This window comes from Rhineura floridana, chromosome 20 (genome assembly GCF_030035675.1).
Source record: "Rhineura floridana isolate rRhiFlo1 chromosome 20, rRhiFlo1.hap2, whole genome shotgun sequence".
In the NCBI taxonomy this organism is placed as follows: Eukaryota; Metazoa; Chordata; class Lepidosauria; order Squamata; family Rhineuridae; genus Rhineura; species Rhineura floridana.
This window is the reverse complement of record NC_084499.1, coordinates 13032308-13057871: the sequence shown is the minus strand read 5'-3', so window position 1 is coordinate 13057871 and position 25564 is coordinate 13032308. Positions and strand designations below refer to the sequence as shown.

The 25564-nt window shown below is 46.2% G+C and overlaps 1 protein-coding gene across 11 annotated transcripts in view; it reads left to right on the top strand.

Annotated features, from left to right (window-relative positions):
* Window positions 1-22017, top strand: part of EHMT1 (euchromatic histone lysine methyltransferase 1) — a 147706-nt gene extending 125689 nt beyond the window's left edge. For all 11 annotated transcript variants that reach the window (XM_061603637.1, XM_061603626.1, XM_061603629.1 and 8 more), the window contains 9 exons: window positions 1336-1490; window positions 2284-2451; window positions 2949-3093; window positions 5027-5104; window positions 5839-5954; window positions 9673-9759; window positions 13994-14072; window positions 17125-17300; window positions 20301-22017. In XM_061603637.1, the coding sequence (XP_061459621.1) occupies window positions 1336-1490; window positions 2284-2451; window positions 2949-3093; window positions 5027-5104; window positions 5839-5954; window positions 9673-9759; window positions 13994-14072; window positions 17125-17300; window positions 20301-20493 (1197 nt within the window). In that variant the 3' untranslated portion in view covers window positions 20494-22017. The remainder of the gene's footprint in view (window positions 1-1335; window positions 1491-2283; window positions 2452-2948; window positions 3094-5026; window positions 5105-5838; window positions 5955-9672; window positions 9760-13993; window positions 14073-17124; window positions 17301-20300) is intronic.
* Window positions 22018-25564: the final 3547 nt, after the last annotated feature.

The window sequence follows — 25564 nt, the reverse complement described above, 5'->3', positions numbered from 1 at the left end:
GACATGGCCATACTTTCCCCATGTACCCAAGAGGCTTGCCTGAACAGACCCGCATTTGGCAATGCAGCGTATTTCAGTATCGGAGACGCCTAGTGCACCAGACTGGCGGAGGCAGCGTGGAGCGGATGTGACCGCTACTGTTCCCATCACACATCTGTGCAGGGTGAGCTCCCTCTGCTGGGTCACATTAAGATTCCAGATGGGGAGCTGAGACCCCAAAAGGAAAATGCCCTCTTGCTCCAGGGCTCTTGTTAAGAGCTTTGCCTGCCTGATGGGGAAGAGGAGATAAGGTCTTGCCTCTGTTGTCCCCCCCCTCCCCCCGAAAGATTTGCCTGGATATCCCTTAATAGAAATATCCCTTCACTAAAAGTGAAGATGAGTTTCGGGGTGTGTGTGTGCTCCAGAGCTAAGCAACAGCAGAGAAATCCACAAGCTCAAATGACAAATCCCTTTTTCGGCACCAGAGCAATCGGTATTCAACTTCTCCAGGTCCAGAGGGAAAGGCTGCAGCACACAGCATTCAAGGGTTGCCTGGAGGCAGCATCTGATGGGGGCGGGCACTGCTGCTTCTCCCTGCCCTCTCCAAATTTGCCAGCTGCTGGCTCCTTCTGGGGACCTGCCTTTTAGAGACCTCCGTCGGTTTCCTACACGTCTAGGTCAGACGGCTCTGCTGCCAATACCTTCGTGTCTGCGGCTCTCCCTGTGGATTCATCCCGATCACGCTGAGGCTTGCAAACAAATGACTCATCTGTCCTTATAAGGCAAGGAGGGTAGCCCTTGCTTGCTGCTTCCCCCCACCTCCCCCATGCTGTGGGGACTCGGAGGCGGCTGTTGCTGGGAGCTCCCTACCGGCTGTCCGTGAAAGCAAGACTGAGCAGTCTAGAAAGGGCAGCCCACATACTGCGGGCACCTGGTGACAAGGATGCGTGCTCTAAACCAGCGATTCCCAAGCCTCTTTTCCTTCCCAAGGACCACTTGAAAATTGCTGATGGTCTCGGCGGACCACTTAATGATTTTTCCGCCTATTGTAGCAATTGCGAGGTGCTGTGCTAGATGCCGTATGATTTTTAACTGTATTTTGATTGCTTCTTTAGTTTCTTAACAGTGTGTGTTGCACTGCCGTGTGCATTCTGTAGGGTTCAAATTGCAGTATAATAAAATGCAGCGTGAGTAAAAGCAGCAATCAAAATACAGTTTGAAATTGATGCAAATATTTAATGGGGACATGTCACGGACCACCCAAATGAAGCTTGCCAGACCACTAGTGGTCTGCGAACCGTAGTTTGGGGAACCCCTGCACTAAACTATCTTTCCAACCCCCCCTGTCATTTCCAGGAGGAGAACATTTGTTTACACTGGGCTGCTTTTTCGGGGTGCGTCGACATTGCGGAGATCTTGCTAGCTGCAAAGTGTGACTTACATGCGGTGAACATTCATGGAGACTCCCCTCTGCACATTGCAGCCCGAGAGAACCGCTACGAGTGTGTAGTGTAAGTACAGCCCCAGGAGTTTCCCCTCTTTTGTCGTCCTCCTCCTCCTCTGCCCCCAGGTGGATGGGGCAAAGGAATAGGTGATGCGTTGTAAAGCCTCCTCTCCCAAACCTGCTGCACACAGTGCATAGTTGAGCAATGGAATGCGCTCCCACTGGAGGCAGTGATGGCCACTAACTTGGATGGCTTTAAAAGAGAATTAGACAAATTCATGGAGGAGAAGCTTATCCACGACTACTAGCCATGGCGGCTATGCTCTGCTGCCATGGTCAGAGGCAGTATTCTTTAAATACCAGTTGCTGGAAACTGCAGGAGGGGAGAGTGCTTTTGCACTCAGCTCCTGTTTGCAGGCTTCCAATAGGCATCTGGTTAGCCACTGAGAGAATTGGGACCTTGGATTAGATGGGCCATTGGCTTGATCCAGCAGGCTCTTCTTATAACATGCACACGCGCGCACACAGTTATCTGGGAGTAAGCTCCATTAAATTCATTGGTGATTACTTCTGAATATATAGGTTAGGGGTGGGGGGAACTTCTGGCCAAATGTGGCCCTCCAGGCCTGTATCAGGCCCTCAGAACTCTCCCTAGACCATTCCTTTTTAAAGCTGCCTTATACTGAATCAGACCACTGGCCTGTCTAGTTTAGTATTATCTGCAGTAGACCCATTGATATTAACGCATCCAGGTTAATCACGCCCAGCAATTTAAATGGGTCTACTCTGAGTAGGACTAACATTGGATTCAACCCATCAGTTAATGTGTCCTTTTTTGCGTCTCTTTTTTTGTCTCACAGCCTCTTTCTCTCCCGTGGTTCGGACGTGGCCCTGAAAAACAAGGAGGGCGAGACTCCCCTGCAGTGTTCGAGCCTCAACTCTCAAGTCTGGGTTGCTCTGCAGATGAACAAGACCCTCAAAGAATCAATTCCCGACAAGCCTGCCCAGGTGGAGAAGATACTGAGCAGGTGTGAGAGAGCCTGCCTGCCCTGGCTTGTCTGTCCCAGCCACAGGCCACCCTCTCTTACCTGGAAAAGTTCCGCCTCCTGATTCCCCCCCCCCCCGCAACTCCGGAATGTCCTACTTGAAAAGCATCATGCTGAGCTGCCAGATTTGTCATTTAAAAAAAACACCAGGGATCTATGTCAGCAAACGAAAGTTCAGAAATCAGAGGGAGTCTTGATGATTGCTTTTTGCGTTTGGAAACATCCCAAGCAGCATCGCACTGGTTCATCTTGCTTTATCCTGGGTTGTATCCAGCTAAGTTTTTACTCAGGGTGGACCCATTGGAATTAAAAGATCTCAGTTAGTGTTGTCTGTTGTTTTCAGTAGGTCTACTCTGAGCCTGGGGTAGTACTGAATACAACCCTGTGCTTTGTAAATACACAGGGGAAGCTCTGTGTCTGTCTGTCTCATTTACTCTGGAAGATTTAATGCAATTATTTTCTTTTCCCTGCTGTGACAGAGACATTGCCCGGGGTTACGAGCGTATCCCGATTCCTTGTGTCAATTCTGTCGACAGTGAGCCCTGCCCTAGCAACTACAAATACGTTTCCCAGAACTGCGTGACGTCCCCCATGCACATTGACAGGAACATCACTCACTTGCAGGTTAGACAGGCTGCTGGCAGCTTTCTTTTTGACCTTCCTTTCTCATTCCCTCTTTATTTTATTTATTTATTTATTATATTAGACTTGTATACCGCCCCATAGCCGAAGCTCTCTGGGCGGTTTATAGTAACTAAAAACAAATACAATTTAAAATACATCTTTTTAAAAAACAATTTAAAAAAATTAAAAACAATTTAAAACACATGCTAATTTTTTTTTTTTTTTAAAAATGCACACCTCATTTTTCACATACATCTCAAAGTGGCTTTCACAGAAAAATAATTAAAATGCACAGGGCTGCATCCAGCTAAGTCCTACTCAGACCAGACACATTGAAATTAATGAACCTAATTCTTCAGCCCTGTTAACTCCAGTGCTCTACTCTGAGCAGGACTAGCGTTGAATACTACCACGATGTCCAATGTTTTAGATGAAAAAAATCAGATCTTTTACAAAAGGTGTTTTTAAAGAAGTTTTGTTATAATGGGTTTTAAAGTCTCTTGTTTCAGTGTGCTTTTAGTGTTTGTGTTTGCCGCCCTGGGCTCCTTCTGGGAGGAAGGGTGGGATATAAATTTAGTTATTAAGAATAAGAGGGATAACATTCAAACAGCGTGATGCTAAGGCCTCCTGAAATAAGCTGTTTAGATCTGATGTCTGAAACTTTACCCCACTTCTCCCCTGCCATGAAAGAGGATGCTCTCTCCTCAACGCATGCAGGTGTTTATGTGGGTGCACTAGAGTGCCCTGAGCAAACTTACCTGAGCAGGTGGATCAATTTCCTGTACTTTTCTTCCTTCCCCTCCCTTTCCCCATTTGCAGTCTGTGTAGGGAATTGATTTGCTCAGTTTTCCTTACACTGGCCTCTCCCCTTTGAGGGGTTCCTTGTGGGATATGAATTATTATTATTTATTTGTTTATTTATTTAATTTGTATCCCGCCCTTCCTCCCAGCAGGAGTCCAGGGCAGCAAACAAGGCATTAAAAACACTTCAAAATATCATAAAAACAAATCTTAAAATACATTAAGACAAAACAGCGTTAAAAACATTTTAAAAACTTTTTTAAAAGGGTTAAAAACATATTAAGCAATTCTGACACAGACACGGACTGGGAGAGCTCTCAGCTTAAAAGGCTTGTTGAAAAAGAAAAGTCTCCAAAAGGCACTGAAAATATTAGCCTGCCTAATATTCAAATGTAGAACAGCAGAAGGAAACTGGCTCACAGGCCTAATTAGGCCTCCCAGCCCTCCCCATGTGGCCTGCTTGGCCATTTTGACCAAGCCACACCCACCAGCCCCTACACCCAACGTCATATATGACCTCAGGTGTGGAGCAGGTAAGAATGTAGCTGGTCCAAAAAGGGGGCTTTCAGGGAGTCAGCTAATCGACGACACCTGCAAAGCTCTGTGCACAGAGCTTTGGGCCACATTCACACCATACACTTATTCCACTACGATTCCACTTTAAACAGTCATGGCTTTCACCCAAAGAATCCTGGGAAGTGTAGTTTGTGAAGGGTGCTGAGAGTTGCTAGGAGATCCCTATTCCCCTCACATTTTATTCTGCTCTAAATAGGACAAACACTGAATGCAACCCAATGTTTGCTGCCCTGGGCTACTGGGAGAAAGGGTGGGATATAAATCAAATAAATAAATAAAAACCCAGAGGGCTTAAGCCCCAGAACCTGGGTTGGAACCTCTCCCTAGCTCGGTTGGCTTTCACAACAGGATTCCCCTCCCCTCGGCCCTTTTTATCTTCTTCTATCGAGCCCTGCACTCGCATCACATGCAAAACCTACCCACGTGATGCTTCCGTAGGTCCCTTGAGGCTATGGTAGGTCAGCTACCCACATGACTGCATCACACTTGTCCCTTTGGACTGGACACACCTGAGTGACTCTTGCTGTCTCTTCTGTTCTGTTTCGTTTGCTTACAGTACTGTGTCTGCATAGATGACTGCTCCTCCAGCAAGTGTATGTGTGGACAGCTGAGTATGCGCTGCTGGTATGACAGGGTGAGAACCATTTTTGCATGCTGTCTTTCCTTGGTGGATTCAGAGGGCAGGGTGACGGTGGCGGCACTACTGCGCAGGCTGCGAGGGAGGCCTTAGATAAGGCAGATTTGAACTCGTCGCTTCTGCAGAAAAATCTTTGAGAATACTTGCGGGAAGTATTGCATGGGGTAGTAGGTCGGGGAAGACCACGAGCTTAGTGGTGGAACAGCATCTTTGCATGCAGAAAGTCTCTAGCTCCACACGGGGAAAGTCCCACGCCTGAAACCTTGGAGAGCTTCTGCCAATCAGTGTAGACAGTGCTGAGCTAGATGGACCTATACCTGATAGAGTGGCCATTGGCTAGATAGGCGGCCTATAAAATAAAGTTTATTATTTATAAGTTTATTATAAGGCATCCTCCTATGGTCCTGTGGCTAAATGAAGGTCACAGCTGAGTGGCAGAGCATCTGCTTTGTATTCAGAAGATCCCAGGTCCAATCCTCGGCATATCCAGGTTTAGCTGGGGGCAACCATTGTCAGAAATCGTGGTGAGCCAGTGCCAGTCAGCATAGACAGTACTAAGCTAGGTGAACCAGTGGTCTGACTCTGCAGCTTCCTGTGTTCATTTGAGCAGCAGGCTAGATGCCCTGGGCCAGAACTGGGGCACAAGCCCTCTGTTTCTTGGATAAATTGCAGCTCTCACCGCGCACAGATGTACATCTAATGTATCCCTCGCTCATTTGTCCCTTCTGCAGGATGGCCGGCTCCTCCCGGAATTCAACACGGCTGAGCCGCCTTTGATCTTTGAGTGCAACCACGCCTGCTCGTGTTGGCGGACTTGCCGGAATCGTGTCGTGCAAAACGGGCTCCGGTGAGACACTGAAAACGTTTCGGGGGGGGGGAGAAACTGATTGCTCTCTCTATTTTGAGGCTGACAGCCAGTGTGGTGCAGGGACCAGAACAGGGGAACCTGTGGCCCTTCAGATATCATTGGGCTCCATCACCCATCAGATCCAGCTAGCATGGCCCACTGGTCAGGGAAGATAGAATCTGTAGCCCAGCAACATTTGGAGGGCCACAGGTTCCCCATAGCTGTGTAGAGTGCTGGACTGGAACTAGGGAGACACCCAGATTCAAATGTGCACTTAGCCATGAAATTCACTGAACCTACTACCTCCTTTGTTTCTTGTGAGGATAAAACCTGTGGGGGAGAGAAAGAATCATGTGGTTGAGGAATCTTGAGGTTCCTGGAGGATGTAAATTGGAAGAATTTCCGTAAAACCCCGAGGAAGGTTTTAGAAAGGGAAGGAAGAAGGGCCAGGAAGCCACAAACCTCAGAGCCCTTTTGTGCAAGTCTTGACGGTCATTTGATTAGAAAACGAGCAGATCTTTGCGGCTAAGATATTCTTCCTTATCCTATCCAGCCCTTCAGGCACTACTGGTTGTCGCTGCTCCTTACCTTCATTGACAGGTTTCGAAACCCTTTGTGGAATGCCTTTAGCTGCATTTTTGTCACCTTCATGGATTTGAGGAATGCCTTGACCTCCCTTTTTATATATTTTGTAGCTCTTTCAGGGCTCTGATGTTGGTATGTTTAAATCAAGGGAGATGAAGCGTCTTGGTTAGGCTTGAAGTTTCAGGTCGTTTTTAAGGTTTTCTTGGGATTTCTTCAATTCCAGTGGGAAAGTCTAAAAGGGATCAAAGTGTCTCTTTCATCCCCTCTGCTCTTTCTCCAGTGAGATACAAATTATAGTTATTAAATCGTAGTTCTGGAGCAGGTCATTTTTACAGCACTGTGTTATCATTCCCTTGCCTCATCTTGATTCTTGTGGGTTTGTTTTTAAAGCCATCACACCAGACTGCTCTGCAGTGATGGGTTGATTCTTCCCTTGCCGTTCTCAGTGCATCCTTCTTCCCTTTATCACATTTGTTTCAGAGTTGTGACACTGTATTACTTGGAAGTAAGCTCTACTGAGCTCACTGAGTTTAGTGTGCCTAGGATTGCAACGTTACTGTACAAGGGAACCTACAACAAAATGTTGCAGTGTTTGGTGTTTCCATTTAGGACTCCAGCCAGACATACCCCTTCCAGGATACTCTGTTCCAAGTGTGTAAATTTGTAAATAAGTTTATTTCGGTCAAAGACCAGCAAGTGTGAGGAACCTTTGGCCCTCTCAATGTTGCTGATTTATAGCTCCCATCAACCCTGGCCATTGGTCATGCTTGCTGAGGTTGATGGGTGTTGTAGTTCAGCAACATCTGGAGGGCCAAAGGTTTGCCATACCTGCTCTATTGCATCATGCACACAACATCCCAAAAAGGTTTTCAGTGTCCCCCACAACACTCAGCACTTGATTGCCACTGAGCATGCTCAGCCTACATTGAGATGCGTGGGTGTGTTCGTCTCATTATGTTTTGACCCCTGAATATTTTTTCCTACTTCTGCAAACTTGAGGTTCCACCCAAATATGCTGATATCTCCCCCTCTGTTTCCCAGTAACCCCATTTTGCCTGTATAGCTGTCATCAGTGGTGGCTGGTGCCCATTGGGACTGGGAGGGCAGAAGGCACGGAGGCCAATGGTAGGTGGAGCCAGAACCAGTGACAGGCAGAGCCAATTCATTCTAGTTTTGTCCCCATCCTCCTCCCTGCTGAGTTCAACAACAGGCAACACTGAGGCTCAGGAGGAGGAAGCTGACAGCCAGTGCTATCCCTTGGTCTGGGTGCAAGTAAGAAGGCAAGTGAGGGCTGGCTGAAGGCACACTGAAGTTGATGGGGCAGTGCATCGCTTGCCCTTATGGACCAGCCTCCCCTGGGTGTCATAACTCAACACCTTTTATATATTTATATATATATGTTGCTTTCAAAACTGTCTGTCTGTGTATATATATATACATACACAGACAGACAGTTTTGAAAGCAACAAACAGAACTTCACCCAAGCTTGCTCTGGATCCCTATCAGGATTCCGTTAATCACCTAAAAATATATGCGCATAATTGTGATTAACAAAACAGAGGTTTTTACTGTTCTACCAGAACGTTTCAGCTTCCGCCTTCATCAGCTGCCAACATACAAATGCTGTTACCAAGGTGGCAGTTATAGAGCTTTGAGGATGGAATGCTCAGAGGGGCTTCCTTTGCAGAAGCTAAGTGGTGGTGGTACTGTCCTCCAGGTTCAGGCCATATGGCGCCAATGGGTCCAGAGAATATATCCAAACGTTCTCCCTCTTAGTCAATGCTGCTGGATCTGTTGGCATCTCTACAGCTATTATAGAAAAGTCCAACAGGCTGTGGCCCTCAGTGTTGAAATGTTTTGCAACGGGTTGCTCCACTTTTTTTGGTCAAGATTGCCGATTTGTGGTTTCTGAAGTGTGTGCGTAGGTCATTTGTAGTTTTCCCTACATAATACAGTATAAAAATGGAAATGGCTTGCCTTCAAGTAGATCCCGACTTATGGCGACTCTGTGAATAGAGTTTTTATAGTAAACGGTATTCAGAAGTGATGTACCATTGCCTTCCTCTGAGGCTGAGAGGCAGTGACTGGCCCAAGGTCACCCAGTGAGCTTCATGGCTGTGTGGGGATTCGAACCCTTGTCTCCCAGGTCGTAGTCCAACAGTATATATGCTGCTTTTTTGAGGGATGGACACTAAAGCACACCATAACAGCATATTCTGAAAGCAATGGTGCTAATGAAGCCATATGGGTGTTCTTGTGATGATCTCCAAATATTTGAAGTACCGGGGAGGAAATGATTGTGTAGGTGGCACATCAGGAATTGTGGGGTTTTTTGTGTTTTTTGAAGGCCGCCTATCTGACTCACCTGAATTCTGTATCGGCAGCAGAGGCCAGCTTCTGTTTGAAGCTTTTGGCTGGGAGCATTGACTGGTTTGAAATGGGTCCTGTTGGCTACAGCCTAAATAAGAGCTGCAACATACAGTTGAAACAAGAAGTATCTGGCTCCTGCATAAAACATTCTAGTTGCTTTTAGCTAGAAATATCACTCTGTAGAAATCATATTGGGCAATTTTATTTATTTATTATTAGATTTGTATCCTGTCCTTCCTCCCAATAGGAGCCCAGGGTGGCAATTGCTGTGACCTGGAATGCATCTGCCTGTACTGTGTAAAGTTGACATTATCTATAAAATGTTGATTTTATTTAAATTCCTTTAAAAAAAAAAAGCTAGTTTTTAACTCTGACTTTTGTTGACAATTTTAATGGATATTTTATATCCTTTGGGTTGTCTCCAGTGCTAACCCTACTCAGAGCAGACTTACTGAAAATAATTGGAATAGCTGAAATTCATTGATTTCAGTGGATCTATTCTGAGTAGAATTTAGTTAGATACAACCTTTTGTAAATCACGTAGAGGTTTTGAGTGGTATTCAGTGCTAATCCTGCCCAGGGAAGACTAATTGAAAATAGAAATTGCTAACTTGGGTTCATTAATTTCAGTGGGCCTACTCTGAGTAGGACTTAGCTGAATATAATCCTTTATTTATAATTAAGGGATATACATATTATCTTAAATAAATTAAAGAAAAATTAGCATTCTTCACAGGCTTGTGTTTCTCCTCTGTCTTCCAGGGCGCGGTTACAGCTTTTTCGGACGCAAAAGACAGGCTGGGGTGTGCGGACGATGCAAGACATTCCATTGGGAACCTTTGTTTGCGAGTGAGTGCCTGGTCTTTTGAAAAGCTTGAACAGCGACACGTGTGCGCAGTGGGGAGAGAGAGAGAGAGAGAGAGAGAGGGAGGGGAGATCTCCCCTGATGAGGCTTTGTTGCAATGCTTGCAAGAACTCTCTCTCTCCCTCTCTCTCTGACCATTCCACGTCGAATTAACTCATGTGCTGAGATGTGCATATCTTTCCAGAGAAAATGGACTGTGGGCTCCGGGCTTCCATTTACTTTGGGTGCGGGTTTTATCCAGGTGGGATTGTGTATTGTGGACTGTCATAATCCAGGCAACAAATTATTCCTCTTTAATTCTGCAAGAGCGTCACTGCCATTCACCAGCAGCTTGTAAAGTCTGCTGCTGTGCCTATGGTGTGGCAATGATGAACGCCCTGTGTGGTGGGTGGCGATACATCACCCCAGCACGCACGCACACACCCTCCTGGTCCATCCCAAAGCCCAGGAGAAACCTGGAGAGCCACTGCCAGTCAGTGTAGTCACTACTGAGCTAGATGAATTCAGCAAGAAGAGGGGTAGAGAGCTTCTGGCCCTGGGGGCCAAATATGGCCATCCAGGCCTCTCTTGCCTGTCCCTTCAGACTGCTCTCCAGGTCATACCTTCTCCCTCACCGCATTTCCTTATCCCAAGCCAGTGCCCTTCTCCTTCCCTGCTTTGCCCCCCAAATGTTTTTACCTGGCTAGGGTGAGTTTTTGAACTCTGATGATGCCTCTTGCTTGTCTGGCTGGGAGGATAAAGAGGGGCATGTGGACATGTGTAGAAACATTTCCATTCAGTGCCCTTGCCTGCGGGCATGTGGCCCCCAGAAGTTTGCCCAGTAAGGAATGCGGCCCTTGGGATGGAAAAAGTTCCCCACTGCTGCCTTACACCAGCAGTTCTCAATCTGTTTTTTTCCCTCCCGTTTAAAATGCTCTCTGACTCTCAGACCTCAGCTCCTGCGTTGCTTGTATCAAGAGCTGTCAGGCTTTTGTTCATAAACCTCATTGAAATCGCCAGGACTCTCAGCCAACGACTTAATAAACTTTTATTTGTTCTACAAATCAAAGCGTATCGGTAGCTCACATTTTTTAATAACCGTGGCCTTGTCTTTCTAATATGACCACTGTTTCTGTTAGTTTTTTTGTTTCGTGAGCATAATTTTGTGAAGTCGGCAGTAATGTTTGTCAGCTTTAGCCTCAGATCGAGTTCAGGATTCAACCTCCTCCTGTATTTGGTTTTCAGGCAGCATATGCCGAAATGCCCTTCTTGCACCAGCGCTATATGATGAAAATCATGGACCCCAGCTTGGATACTGTCATGGTGGCGGCGGGAGGGAAAGGGTTAGCAGGATGGGTCAGCACCAGGCTGTACGGGCAGTGAGCGTTTACAGAGATGTGTGGGGAGGGTTTGTAGCTCAGTAGCAGAGCATCTGCTTTGCATGCAGAAGATCCCAGTTTTAATCCTTGGCATTTCTCGGTAGGGCTGGGAGACACTCCCTGTCTGAAATCTTTGGAGAGCTACTGCCAGTCAGTGTAGACAGTTTTGAATTAGATGGGCCCAGTAGTCTGACTCAGTGGGTTTCAACGTAGTTCTACTCAGAGCAGACCCATTGAAATTAATGTAACAAAGTTTGTCATCTATCAGTTTCAATGTTAGTAGAGTTAACATTGACTCTTACCCAATATAAGGCAGCTTCCTATGCAATTTTGGGGGTGATAGGCTGTAGCTGAGTGGTTGAGCATTTGCTTTGCATGCAGAAGGTTCCAGGTTCAGTCCGAGGGCATCTCCAGGTAGGGCTGGGAGAGGCTCCCTGCCTGAAACCCTGAAGAGCTGCTGCTGGTCAGTGTAGACAGTACTGAGCTAGATGGACAATGGGTCTGACTCAGTATAAGGCAGCTTCCTTGGTTCCTAAAGCACAGAACATTTGTGGGTTTAATAAAGCTCAATGTGCTGCAGAGGGATGATGCAGCAGCTGTCGGGAGTAAAAGGGGAGCTCAGTCTAAAAGAGTGGAGCTCAAGCTTTCTGGCTGCATCAGGAGAAAAGGGATTGCAATGAACAGGCAGTTAGCACAAACATTTAGGATCTGGGGGTTGGGATGCTGAAGGGGAAGCTGAAGGAACCTCCTTGTTGCAAGGGACTTGCTCTGCAGTAAATCGTGGTATTGCCAATAGCATGCAAGCTTGCATCGAGCAGGGCGATGCTTCCGTGTTATGCCTCGGATGAACATGAAAATCGACTTCTGTAATCCCTTGGGGATTATTCCTTTTGGAAGGAACTACCTAAGATCAGGCCACTTGACTCAATGTGGGTGTAGGTATTGCAAGCACAGGGCTGTAGCCAGCTAAGTTCTACTCAGTGCTTACCCTTTAATAAATTTATATTAAATTTAATTATTGTTTAAAGATAGTCATGTTCATGAATTTCTGTTGGTCTACTCTTACGATTACCACTGGATACAAATCCAATTTTTTCCCATGTGGAAATGCCAAGAGTAGATATCTGTGTGCTATGTTGGGTTTTAGGTGGAAACTTATGTATTGGTTTATTTTTCATTTCACAGATTTATAAAGTGCTTCACAGCCAAAAATCTATCAAAGCAATGTACAATGAGATAAAATACCAAAAACAAAACACCAGGTTCTAAAAACAATAACACTTCAAGGAAAGCCTTCTTAAAGAAAAATCTCTTCAGTAGCTGCCTTAATATCAAGACACGCAGGGTACCTGTCTAATTTCAGCTGGGAATTGATTCCAGAGGGTTGGAGCTGAAACACTAAAAGCCCAGCGTCCTACATAACTAAGTGCACCTCTGGGGCATATGGCCTTCTGAGCAGTGCCCTTTCTGAGAAGAACAGTTACCTGGTAGGATATGGGGCAAGGCAATCCCTTAGGTCTTGTATCTTTCTTAATAATCTTTGAACAACCTAAGGCACTCTAAACCTCCTGAGCAAGCATGCTGAATGCGACTTTTCCTCAGCAGTCTGGGTGAATTTTTACTGCCTCTGCAGTGCTACAGAACTGCATGACGAGATGCAAAGTGAGAGGCTCCGAAGACCTGAGAAGAAGGCATACAAAATAAAGGCAGGTCAGCTAGCAACCTTACAATGTGTTTGCCTCTCACAACCAATGTCCTGAACTGTTCTAATTAATCTGGAATAACTGGTTGACATTAAGTATGTGTGTGGGGGAACCATTTCACTACTAAGTGAGCATTGAAAGGATGTTTGTGTGTTTTGGAGACCCATCTTTTAAACACACTCATAGCAGTGAATCTGGAAGAGACCTCCACCAGCCCCCCACCTGCTTGCCTCCCTGCTTGCAACCAGGCCAGGGAGTAGCACTTACGCCTTATTTACCCAGTTGACCACTGTGCTCTGCAAGTGAGGGCCTCCTGCAGATACCATCTTACTAGGAGGTCCGTTCCGCACAACATAGGAAGCGGACCTTTAGTGTTGTATCACTGACCCTTTGGAATTTCCTCCCCTTAAATATTAGACAGGCACCATATGTGTTATCTTTTCGGTACCTATTGAAGACCTTCCTTTTTCAACAAGTCTTTTAAGTAGAGACCTTATCCCAGTCTGCACCTGTGTTGGAATTGCTTTTTAAGATGTTTTTAAAGCTTTTCTATAAAGCTGTTTTGTTTTAATATGTTCTTAAAGATATTTTGTTTTAATATAGTTTAAAGTCTGCTTTTAAGATGTTTTAGAGTGTTTTTAGTGTTTTGTTTGCCATCCTGGGCATCTTCTGGGAGGAAGGGTGGGATATCAATCAATTAAATAAATAAATGGCACTGGCTGTCAGCTTCCTCTTCTTTAGTCTCAGTTTGCCCTTGTAGAACTCAGCAGGAAAAAGGATGGGGGACAGAATTAAAATTAGTTGACTCCTTCTGTCATTGGCTCTGGCTCCACCTATAATTAGCTTTGGCTGCACCTACTGTCAGGCTGCCTGCCTTCCACCCTAACGCTCCCAATGGGCACCAGCCAGTCACATTCCAGGCTTTTGGGTTTGACTGGCTTGTTCCTTCAGAGTTTTGGGTCTGAATGCAAGCTGACCCTTTGAGGGAAGTAATCATACAGATCTGTCAAAAGTTAAAGAATGGAAAGGACTTGGTGTTAAAATGTCAAGAAGAAAGTTCTCTACAAGGAGATTCAAGTGAATGCATTGAGTTGCCTTATGTCTGAATCTCCTGCAAAAAGTCATCCGTGTCTTCTGGTTTTTCATTTCTTCTGCAGGTACGTTGGAGAGCTAATTTCTGATTCGGAGGCAAATGTACGGGAAGAAGACTGCTATCTTTTTGACCTTGGCAACAAGGTAGTACATTCCCCCCCCCATTTTAAGGGCTTGCAGAACAACCAGAGGTGCTAAAACAAGTTCTCTCTCCTTCCCTCCCCCAATTGCACTGGATAGAGCAATCTGACGGCTGGTGTGATAGGAACCTCTTCTCGCCTTTAGGAAAAGCAAAAAAAAAGCCATGTGGAATTGGGACTGAGAGGCTAATAATTGTGGGGGGAGGGGGTGGCCTCTCCTGGGCTGCCAGTTCTTAAATAGCCTGTGCTGATGCGGTCGCTGAGCATGACCCTTAGCCAAAGGTGATTGGGAGGGAGAGACTTTACCATTGTCACAGAACAGTTACTGACAGCTAGATGCCTCAACCATACGTAGTTCCATCACCCCCTGCTTACAGATTCCATAGTTGGCTAACCTATGGCCCTTCCAGTCTAGTGAGGTTTTGGGGTGGGGTAGGTATATCCTGCAACGTGTCATTGATATAATGCATTAATAGTGAGTTTACACTGAACTGTCGCTTTGTTAGTTGTTCTGCCATCCTGCCTCCCCTCCCCACACACAAACACACAAGTTCCTGTGTTATTGCCGTCTGGAAGGGCAGTCTCGCGCTATGCCATAACAAAAGTGAGATAGATAGATAAATAAACCAGAGCATCTGCAGTATGAAAAGTTGCAGGATTTCAGCAGAAAAGTTACAGGACCTGCATTTGTTTGGATCCTGAGCAAGTCTATCTGCCCCGAAACATTTGCAGGCACAAACTGCATTGAAAGAAGGATCGCATATAACCACCCCGATAGCATCATGAGCACAAATCATCACAAAAGTACATCAGGAAGAGCTAGTCAGTTCTGGACTAGGCTGCCATCTTGCCTATTGAAGCTCAGGAGTGGGAAACCTCAGGCCTGCCGAGTCAAACGTAGCCCTCCAGGCTTGTCTGTCTTGCCCTTGAGACTCTTCCCAGGCCAGACTTCTGTTCCCCAGAGGCCACACCTTTCACCAGCTCTGCCCTGCACCCTCCTTGAGTGCTTTTGAGTGCTGGAATGTGCCTGGAACAGTAGCATCATTCCCCTGTTTACGTACGTTGCTTTGTGAGAACAGACACTTAACCTTTGGTTGTGGCCTGTTCTTTCGGTGGGGGGTGGAAAGAGACGCGATCGCGCGACCGCGAATCAGCTGGGAGGTGCAATTGCGATCAGCTGAGAGGCGTGGCAGCGCAGCAGCAGGGGCTTTAGCGTGGGGCTTTGCGGCTCCGCGTGAAGGAGAGGTGGCACAGTGGCAGCGCAAGTGAAAAAAAGGTAGTGCTTCACTTTAAGTACATTTTCGGTTTACGTACTCGCTCTGGACCCATTGCGTACGTTAACGCGGGGTATTCCTGTAATGCCTCTTGCAAGCATTGATGGAGGGAGGATGGAGAGATGTTGAGAGGAGGGGGTATAGAAACAGCTGGCTTTTACATGGCTAAAATCTAGAATGTAACCTTCTGCCCAAAGGTAGGAGTTATATCCACCACTGGCATGCAGCCGCCAGAAGGTTGCCCACGAAGGTATGCAGCCCTCGGGGTGAATACAGTTCCTCAACCATGCAAAAGAGACTAAACACTATGAATAGTGACCTCCAGATGTCATGGGGCTCCCAGCTCCCATCAGCCCCAGCCAGCATGGCCAAGGATTATGGGAGTTGTAGCGTAGTGTAGTGTAGGTTGCGGAAGGCCCATGTACATGAACGCACACCTAGCCCACACTGATCACGAAGCTCCCATGCTAGTGGAGGACCCATTTCCATTGAGGAATGACAGAGGCCCTTCTAACCGTGTCTCTGGGCACGTCAGCTGTGTGAGGAAGCAACCCATTAATTTTTATTTTGTTCTCAGAATCGATCAGTGATGCCAGATAATACTGTCTTTTTTAGCAATACTGCCTGCCTTGTACTGAATTTGAAATGTTGCTATAATGCCATTGTTAGTTTACTGAAATGAACTGCTGTAGAATTGGGGTCATTTAGTTAGATTGCTATATTATGTTCTGAAATGGATTGGTGGTAGAGTGTTGTCATAATGAGCGTGCTTCAGATTATTTGATACAGATTGCTGCTGTTGCACTGCTCTTGTTTGTGAACTGTTTTGGACATGTTCCTGACGGAAAGAGGCATTCAAATAACAATAACAATAATAATAGAGGGATCTGCAACAAAATCTTTGGAGTGATCCTGTTCAGGGTTCCAGTCGGACAGCTATGCCCTTTTCCAGGTTACTCCATTCCATTTCCCCATCCCCCTCAACAGACACTCAGTGTGCTATGGGCACTCAGCACGCTGAGTCCTTATTAGGCTGTTTTGGGTTCTGCCTCCTCCCTTTTTTTTTTTTAAAGGATTGTTTTCCCCCCTAAAAATTTTTACATACTGATATTTTGGGCATGGAAAGTTCTTGCTTTGATTACATAAAAATCAGAACTTGGAGAATGGATTTGCTATTAATGTATACAAGATGTAATACTCTCAACAAGTTTTTTTTTTAAATTAAGTCTCTATTTTGCAGCCTGCTGAGTTGCTAACTGAAGTGGCCTGTGTTGGGGTTGGCCAGGGGTGTTTGTCTGGGGAATGTTTTTTTTAACATAATTTAAAACATGGTAATACTTCAGAACGTAAATCTCATCGGGGTGGGGAACCTTTTTGGCTCTAGGGGCCGGATCCATCTGACCCCACCCTGTGGGCCAGTTTTGACAGGTGGGCGGGGGCAAATCACCTGTCGGTCTCAATACATCACTATGACATCATGTGACTGACAGGTTAATTCCCCCGCCCACATGTCAGAATCCCTTGCACAGGGCGTGGGAGTGTGCCTTGCTCCAGCAAAGGAGTAATCGGGAGCCCGCTTTAAGCTCCTGATAGTTCCCTTGAAGCCTACCTTTACCTGTCCCACACATGACATAATGTTGGTGTCACTTTCCCAAAATGCCCTTGTGGGCCAGATGGGGAGGCCTAGCAGGGCCATGCTTGGTCCATAGACTGGAGATTCCCCCCCCCTCCTGTGGCCTAATCAGAGATTGCCTCTCTTTTTCTCTCTGCTAACCTCTCCAGGACAGAGACGTGTACTGCATAGATGCCCGGTTCTATGGCAACATCAGCCGCTTCATCAACCATTTCTGTGAGCCCAACCTCATCGCTGTGCGGGTTTTCATGTCCCATCAGGACCTGCGCTTCCCCAGAATTGCATTCTTCAGTAGCAGGCCCATCCAAGCAGGGGAAGAGATTGGGTACGTCTTGGTCTGGGTGAAGGCAATCAATCACTTTATTACAGTCAAAAACCAGATACAATAAAATATTAACAATTTCAAAAGATTAATTCGCGAAGAGGTATAAAAGTTTTTTAAAAATTTAAAAATTTAAAAATTAAAAGGCACACATTTAACAATCAGGGATACATATTTTTCTCCAACGGATTGCAGCAACTGTGTATTTGGCAACTACAAGAGTAACTTGGGGAGAACAATCCCCAAGTAAATAATCCACATAAAATCTTTCTGATCTACCGGGTAATGACTTTAAAATGGGCACGATTAGTTGTTGTCTTAAGTCTTGATAAAAGGAGCAACGAAGAAGCACATGCTCGCTAGTTTCTATCTCGTCGTATCCACAAGGACATAGCCTTTTTAAGTAAGGTATTTTATTATATCTGCCCTCAAGGAGAGCAGAGGGGAGTATATTTAGTCTAATTAATGTAAAAGCTCTCCTATAATTGGGTAAGTCCAAAGCCGATAAATAAGACATTAAAGTGCAAAATTTAGGGTTATGTCTTTGATTCCTAATTTGCATTAAATGCTCTTCAAAATCAATATCACTAAGACGCTTTTTAATTGTTGCGCTAGCCAAATTAAAACCCATCTGTAAAATATTGGGAAGGGAAAATCCCAAATTAGATATTTTAGCAAGGACAGTTTTAACCCAAGGGGAACCAAAAGAATCCAATAAGACTTGCGGGGCCAGACCAATTGGATTGAATAGCAATTTGAGCCAGAACAATAGTTTCATTTTCCAAACAAGGGATTCAATGGATTGTAAACCAACTTCCAACCTCAGTATAAAACTAGGCACACATGTAGGTACACCAAGAATAGCTCTGAGAAATGAGTTTTGGATAGATTCTAAAACTACAATGTTCTCACTTGTAGTTATTTGTGAGCCATAAAGTAATTGAGGGACAACTTTTGCTACAAATATTTTTATAATGGGTGGAACAAGTTGTCCACCCTTATTATAAAAGAATGATAATAGAGCCTTAGTTGTACGCTTGGCATTTAGCATAGAGTATTTAAGATGCAATTGCAATGAGCCTGTTGATTGAAGAACAATTCCTAAATATCTGAAGGATTTAACTTGGTCTATACAATAATTATTAATTCTCCATACGGGATTTATTTTTCTCCTTGTGAAAATTAGGATTTTCGTTTTCTCATAGTTTATAATAAGTTCTTCTTTCAAGCAAAAAGAAGCAAAAGCCCTCAAAAGTCTTTTCAAACCAATCGGAGATTGGGATAACAATACTATGTCATCCGCATATAAGAGGCAGAATCTCGGTGAACCCACTAAATTCGGAGGATGGTCTGGGTGTTGTGAAAGGAGGAGAAGGAAATGGCAGGAATGGAAAGTAAAGGGGGGGGGTCACTTTAGGACAGCAGTGGGCATCCTTTCACCTGTCAAGAATGGCTGTTCCCTTTGAGGAGAGGGGAGGGTGGTGGTAAAGGATACTGGACCAGGTGAGCCATTGGCCTGATGAGCAGACTCTTTTTACATCCTTAATCCACACACACACCACAAAAGAATTGGAGATGCCTGCATTTGAACCAAGGACCTTTTGCATGCAAAGCACATGCTGTGCCACCAAGTCACAGTCCCTCCCCAAAAGAACGTAGGGAACTGCCTTACACTGTGTCAAAACTTGGTCCATCTAGCTCAGTGTTGCCAACACTCACTGGCAGCAGCTCTCCAGAGTTTCAGGGCCGGAGATGCCAGGGACTGAACCTGAGTCCTTGTGCATGCAAGGCAGATGCTCTACCATTGAGCTATGGTTCCTCTCCAATAACAACATAGGAAGCTGCCTTACACCACACCAGACTCTTTCCCCATTGAGGCCAATATTGTCTACACCGACTGGCAGTGCTCAGTAGAGTCTTTCTGCTTCCCTGCTGCTTGATCTTTTTTAACTGGAGAGGATGGGGATTGAGCCTTGGACCTTCTGCATGCAAAGCCTATGCTGTACTGGCTGACCTGTAGACCCTACTGCCACAGGACTTTCAAGTAAATGTGCATAGGATTGCTCTGCAAGAGTCTTCTCGGGGTAGCTAATTCAGCACTGCAAGAATTGCCCAGACAAGCTAGTTTGCGGCAAATAAGTAAATAATTCAGAGGGGCATTCGTGATTGTGCAAACCAGAAAACAAAAACAAGGGAAAGTCCTATTGTGCCTTAAAAGAATAACAGATTTATTACAGTACACACATTTGAGGGCTTGAGTCTGCTTTGTCACCTGATTCATCCTAGTCCCCAAAACTTGTTTTGTAATAAATCACTTAGCCTCTTCAGGTGCTAAAGGACTCTTGGTCTTAGCTATAAAGTGTGCAGCTTCTGGTTGAAGCTGTGTGCTCAATCTAAAGAGGCTAAAGCTATGTTGTGTGTGGGCCCCTAAAGCCGGTGTTTCGTGCAGCCTTTTCGCTTGGGAATCCCCAATGCATTTGAAACAAAAGGATTATCAGATAACGTGATGCAGGAAGAGGGAGGTGGCTGTTCCTATTTACTCTGCATAACAGGGAGTGGGGAGCTTCCGGCCAAAGGGCCAAAAGAGGACTTTCAGGCCTCTATATCTGGCCCTCGGGATCCTCCCTCAGGCCACACCCCTTCTCTAGAAGTCACACCCTTCCCTGGCCCTGCTTTGTGCCCTCCTTGAGTGTTTTTGTCTAAGGTTAGAATGTGTCCTTGAACGCTGATAAATGCCTCTTGCCAAGATGGAGAATACCTTTGCTGGTCTGCCCAGTTGTGCTTCTAGCCCTGCCCACTTCTGGCATGTGGCCCTAAGAAGGTTGCAGAGAAGGGAATGTGGCCCTCTGCTTGGGAAAAAGGGTTCCCCACCCCTGCTATTCAGAAAAAAAATTGTGGCTTTCTCCTATGCAGAGAAATAGCCAGAAGTATATCCACTGAGTTTCCAAGTAAGTAGGCCTCTCTCTCTCTCCTCTCTCTCTTCTCTCTTTTTCTCTCTTCCAGGTTTGACTATGGTGAGAGGTTCTGGAACATCAAAGGCAAGTACTTCAGTTGCCTGTGCGGTTCCCCCAAGTGCAGGCACTCCACTGCAGCTCTGGCTCAGCGGCAGGCGAGCACATCAGCGTCCCAGGAGGCATCAGAGAACCGACTCCCTGACACCAGCTCTGCAACAGTGGCAGCGGTTGCCCCATTTTGAGGTCTTTGTAGACCTAGCCACCCCGGAAAAAGAATGAAAAAAATCCACAGATTGTATGATATTTTTTTTTATATATTTTCAAGAAAGGATATCCCAAAAAGCTCTGTGGCAACTCTAGCATTGTGACTGTTACCTGAGGAATGGACAGATGGCTTGTGTATATCAGACGCGTGCAACCTTCCTCTTGCACCCGCGACATGCCATGAAGTAGCTGGCCTGCCGACACGGGTAAAGGGGCCGGTGCCTTCCATGCCGAAAGACCCCTGCTGGCCTCTCTTAATGTGATACCTGTTCCCCGAGCCAAGGGAGAGGTCTTCCGCCCCCACTCTTTCCCCCCACACCTGGAAGGACAAAAACGGAATGGCTGGCTGGTGCAGAGTCTGTCCAGTTCATTTGTAATAAAACTCTGAATACTTGACAACGATGATGGCTATAGCTTGAAGCCAAACCCAACTCCTTCGCACAACCCGGGGGCAGGCTTAGCTTTCTGGCTCGGCTTTCCTTTCTCATTCATCGTCTGAGGATCGAAACGGCGTCTTCTTTCGAACAGGCGCCTGCTTGACCTTAGCCATGGATTTGCTGTTCTCGGCCACTGCCACCATCGTCTCTTGATCTGCCCAGGGTTCGCAGAGGGTCTCCCAAGTCTAATCAGGGCTTCTCTGTTACAGACCAGTGCTTGAGCACATTTTCTTTTTCTGGTTCTCTCCCCACAACGGCCATTCTTTCTCTCTGTCATGCAAGGAAGCTTACAAGGACATGTCTTGCACGACGCCAACTCTTAAAAACAAAAGAGTTACTGTTCACTTGTTTTTAAATTCAGAAACCTGGCATTTACAGAGACCCTCTTCTGGGCATTTCCCGAAGCAGACACTCAGTCTGGGCACTCCGAGGACACGGCAGCAGGAAAAGATTTATCTGTGCCATCGCCGTTGCTTTTCTGGGTCTGTCCTTTTCCTCCCCCCCCCCTTTTAAGCTACATATTATGAGGTTGACGTTATTGAACTTAATTTCTCTTTTACCATTTGGGGGGAGGCTGAACAGAAGAGGAACCCCCCCCTCCCCCGAGCAACTAAACGGTGCTGATTCTAGTGTGATTTTTACTCACTACTATATGAAATATAAATTTCAGTTGTATAATAAAAGAAAAAGAACAAAGTGATTTTAGTATAAAATGCAGGGACAAAACCCCACAAAAACCTTTTTTTAAAATTGTTAGTATTGTAGTGGGAATAAATCCGTCATCACCTTTTGTGTGGTGGCAAAGCAGATCATTTAATTTTTTTTTCATATATCTCTTTAAATACTGTAATTAGTGCAGTACCAGGTTTGGGGTCTTTTTTTGTTTTTCGTGGGAGTTTTTTTTTGGGGGGGAGGGGTGCATCTGTTCTAAACCGTTCATATTGCTGGGTGGTTCCACCCCTCTTTCTGTTAAATGTTTTTTGACAGTTTCAAAGGTGCCATCTTTGGGCTCCTGTCATTTCCTTGTTCTGTTTTCAATGAGATCAATAAAAAGTGCTTTAAAAAGGTTTTTCTTTTTTTTGGATGCTTGGCCTCTTTAGTCTTGAGTACATTTATTTCCCCGCGTACCAGTACATCTGGACAAGAATGCTATGGTGGTATCAAAAGGAGAAATCTACTTCCCTATTACACCTTTTATCACTAGAAGCTAAAACGATGAAACTTATCATACTTTGGACACATCATGAGAAGACCTGATTCCCTAGAAAAGACAATAATGCTGGGGAAAACAGAAGGGAGTATAAAAAGAGGGCCAAACAAGAGATCGGTTGATTCCATAAAGGAAGCCACAGAGCTGAACTTACAAGATCTGAACAGGGTGGTTCATGACAGATGCTCTTGGAGGTCACTGATTCATAGGGTCGCCATAACTGAAGGCACATGACAACAACAGTGAGTTGCCATGTTTATCCAGCTTATTTCAATTTGCAAAGGGACTGGCCTGTTGCATTAGAGCTCCACTTGGATCCAGCAGCTTAGCTCTTGAAAAGAGACTAGTCTGAAGGCATCTGATGCAATTCCATTCTGGTCTGGCATCCCGTTCTCACAGAGAACAACCAGAAGCAACTGGTGTTCAGAGGCATTCTGCCTCCAATGGCACAAACAAGAGGAGCCTGGTTGCTGGGTCAGGCCAAAGGCCCGTCCAATTCAGCATCCTGTTCTCGCTGAGGAAAGCCAGGTGCCCGAATGGGAAGCCCTTAAGCAGGACCTGAGTGCAACAGCCCTCTCCCCTCCTGCAGTTTCCAGCTACTGGTATTCAGAGGCATACTAAATGGAAATGGGCTGCCTTCAAGTCGATCCCAACTTATGGCGACCCTATGAATAGTGTTTTCATGGTAAGCGGTATTCAGAGGGGGTTTAGCATTGCCTTCCTCTGAGGCTGAGAGGCAGTGACTGGCCCAAGGTCACCCAGTGAGCTTCATGGCTGTGTGGGGATTCGAACCCTGGTCTCCCAGGTCGTAGACCAACACTCTAACCACTATGCCACACTGGCTTTAAATGTATGGTGTGTGTACACATCCTATGTTAAAACAGCCTAGGACTGAGTTACCTGAAGGACCACCTTGTCCTTTACACACCAACCAGCTCACAGTGACCATCTGGGGAAGCCTTCCTGACTGTCCCACAGTTATTACATTTTCATTTAGTTTCTATGAAAATTAAGACGGGGGGGATTCAAACCCTGGTCTCCTAGGTCATGGTTTTAATGTCATTTGTTGTTGTTTTTAAGTGTTGAAAATAGGTGGGGAGCAGCTGCTGAAAGCTCTAGATGCAAGTAAGAAGGCCGGCCGGTGGAGATGGGCTGAGGGCAGACCGATGGGTGAGGCAGTGCCCCTTTTGCTCTAATGGACCAGGCGCCGCTGAGACAAAGGTAAAATTGGCATTCATTGCTCTGCCCACTTTGGCCTCTGGCCCTGCCCAGCGCTGGCATGTGGCCCCCAGGCAGTTGCCTGGAAACAAATGTGGCCCTCAGGCTGACAAAGCTTCCCACTTTCAGACAATACTGACCTAGATGGACCAGCAGCCTGACTCTGCATAAAGCTTTCTTTCTTTTTTTGGTTCAGTAGTGGCCTTTTTCTACCGCCCGAACAAGTTCATTTCTTTTGCAGCCTGAAGAAGGGTTTCAGGCTGCCAAGGAGTTGCTTCTCTCTGCTGCTTTCCTCCTAACCGCATCCCAAATCTTGAATATTTCCGCGTGAATTTGAAGGCTGGGGAAAGGCCGCATTGCTGCTCGGCAAATATCACTAGCAAAAGCAAAAGCGCAGCACGTTCAGGCGCATCATACGGTGATGCTCTGGGACAACGGGGAGGCGGAGTCCCCACCAGCCTGTGGCATATTCCCCTCGGAGTTACCCTCCGTACTACACAGCCTCAAACTCCAGCTTTGCCCGTGGGAAGAGTAGCCAAGGGCTATTCACAGCTGGCTGCACTTATTCATACACGGCCACTCCCTCCACCCCTGGCTTCCCTGCATGTTGACTTAAGAGAAAAGAGCGCCCCGCTGGATTTCCATGGATGAGATTCTTACCTTGCTTTTCTTCAACTGCCCTCTCAAAAGCGGTGTAAGGAACGTAAGAATAAATAACTTAAAAGAGAGGCTTCCAAGCTGTGGTCTGTGGACCATCAGCGATCCATAAGCTTTGTTCAGGTGGTCTGCAGCATGTCCAAATTAAATAGTTATGCTAATTTTTAATTGTATTTTTATCGCTTCATTTCTTACATTGTATTTTTATTGCATGCCAGTTTGAATTCTATGGAATGCAGATTGTAATACGATATAAGAAAAATACGATGCAGTAAAAATGCAATATTAAAAAATCAAACAACATGTGGCTTTGCAATTGCTGCAACAGTTGGAAAAATCATTTTAAGTGATCCGCCAAGTCGAGCAGCGATTTTTAAGGTGTGGTGGGCAAAAAAAAGTTTGGGAATCATGGGCTTACAGAGAAAAGGGCCATGGGCCAGTGATGGGCAGGGCCAGAGGTAAAAATGGGCCAAGCAACAAATGTGAATTTTACCTCTGTACAGTACGCTTGTCTCTCCACACACTCACCGCCCCCCTCCACGCAGGCAAGCAGGAATCAACATTACAGCTCAAGGTCACATTCCAGCCAAGCAAAAGCACTCAAGGGGTGTGTGAAGGGTGGATAGTGTGTGGGGGAATGGCCTAGGGAGAGAGGAGGGGGCGTGGCCTGGGAGAGAGTTCCAAGGCCAGATTGAAAGGCCTGGAGGGTTGCATTTGGCCCCCAAGCCTGAGATTCCCCACTCCTGATCTAGACACTGGGCCACGCTGTTCCTCACCCAGCAGGAAGCAAGAATGGCCCTAGTACAGCCAACAATCTGCTCATTCCAGACCTCTGGGCACTACCTCTGCAGCAGCCCTGCCCTTTGCCATCATGGCATCCACCTAAGAAGGCCTCGGGAACAAGATTGCACCAGCTAGTCAAACTCGAGGGAAATGATTGCTGTAGGGACCAGGCTATTGAGACCTAACAGGCCATAGAACGTTTAGGTGCAAGGATGCAGAACTTGAGGCTCTCCAGATGATTGGACTCCACGTTCCATCAGCCCCAGCCCAGCATTGCCATTGGCCAGGGATGCTGGGAGTTGTACTCCTAGAACTTCTGGAGTGCCACTGCTTCCCCACACCTGGCCTAACCTAATGCAGGACTCTGATGAGGCATCACCATTGCAGATTTGCAGGAATGTCCTTTGGTTGCTGGCTTGCTTTGTGTTGCTCGCTCACGGCTGTGGCTGTGTAAGTGTCTGTCATTGGTTGAGAGGGAGAGGCTGACAGCAGAAAGGGTGTGGGTTGGAGTGTTGGGCTGCTCTTACACCCCACCCCACTCCCCATAAGCCTACCGCTTGGCTGGAGACATGAACCAAAGGGCACATCACAAGGGCTCTCGGCTGGAGGTGCAAGCGGACACCAAGGGCTCTCGATATTGCCTGAAGGGGGAAGGATTGCATACCCTTGAAATTGGAGGGTCCTCATTTCATGTTTTTTGCAACCCCCCTCCCCCGTTTGCGGGCATTAAGGAAGATGAAAAGG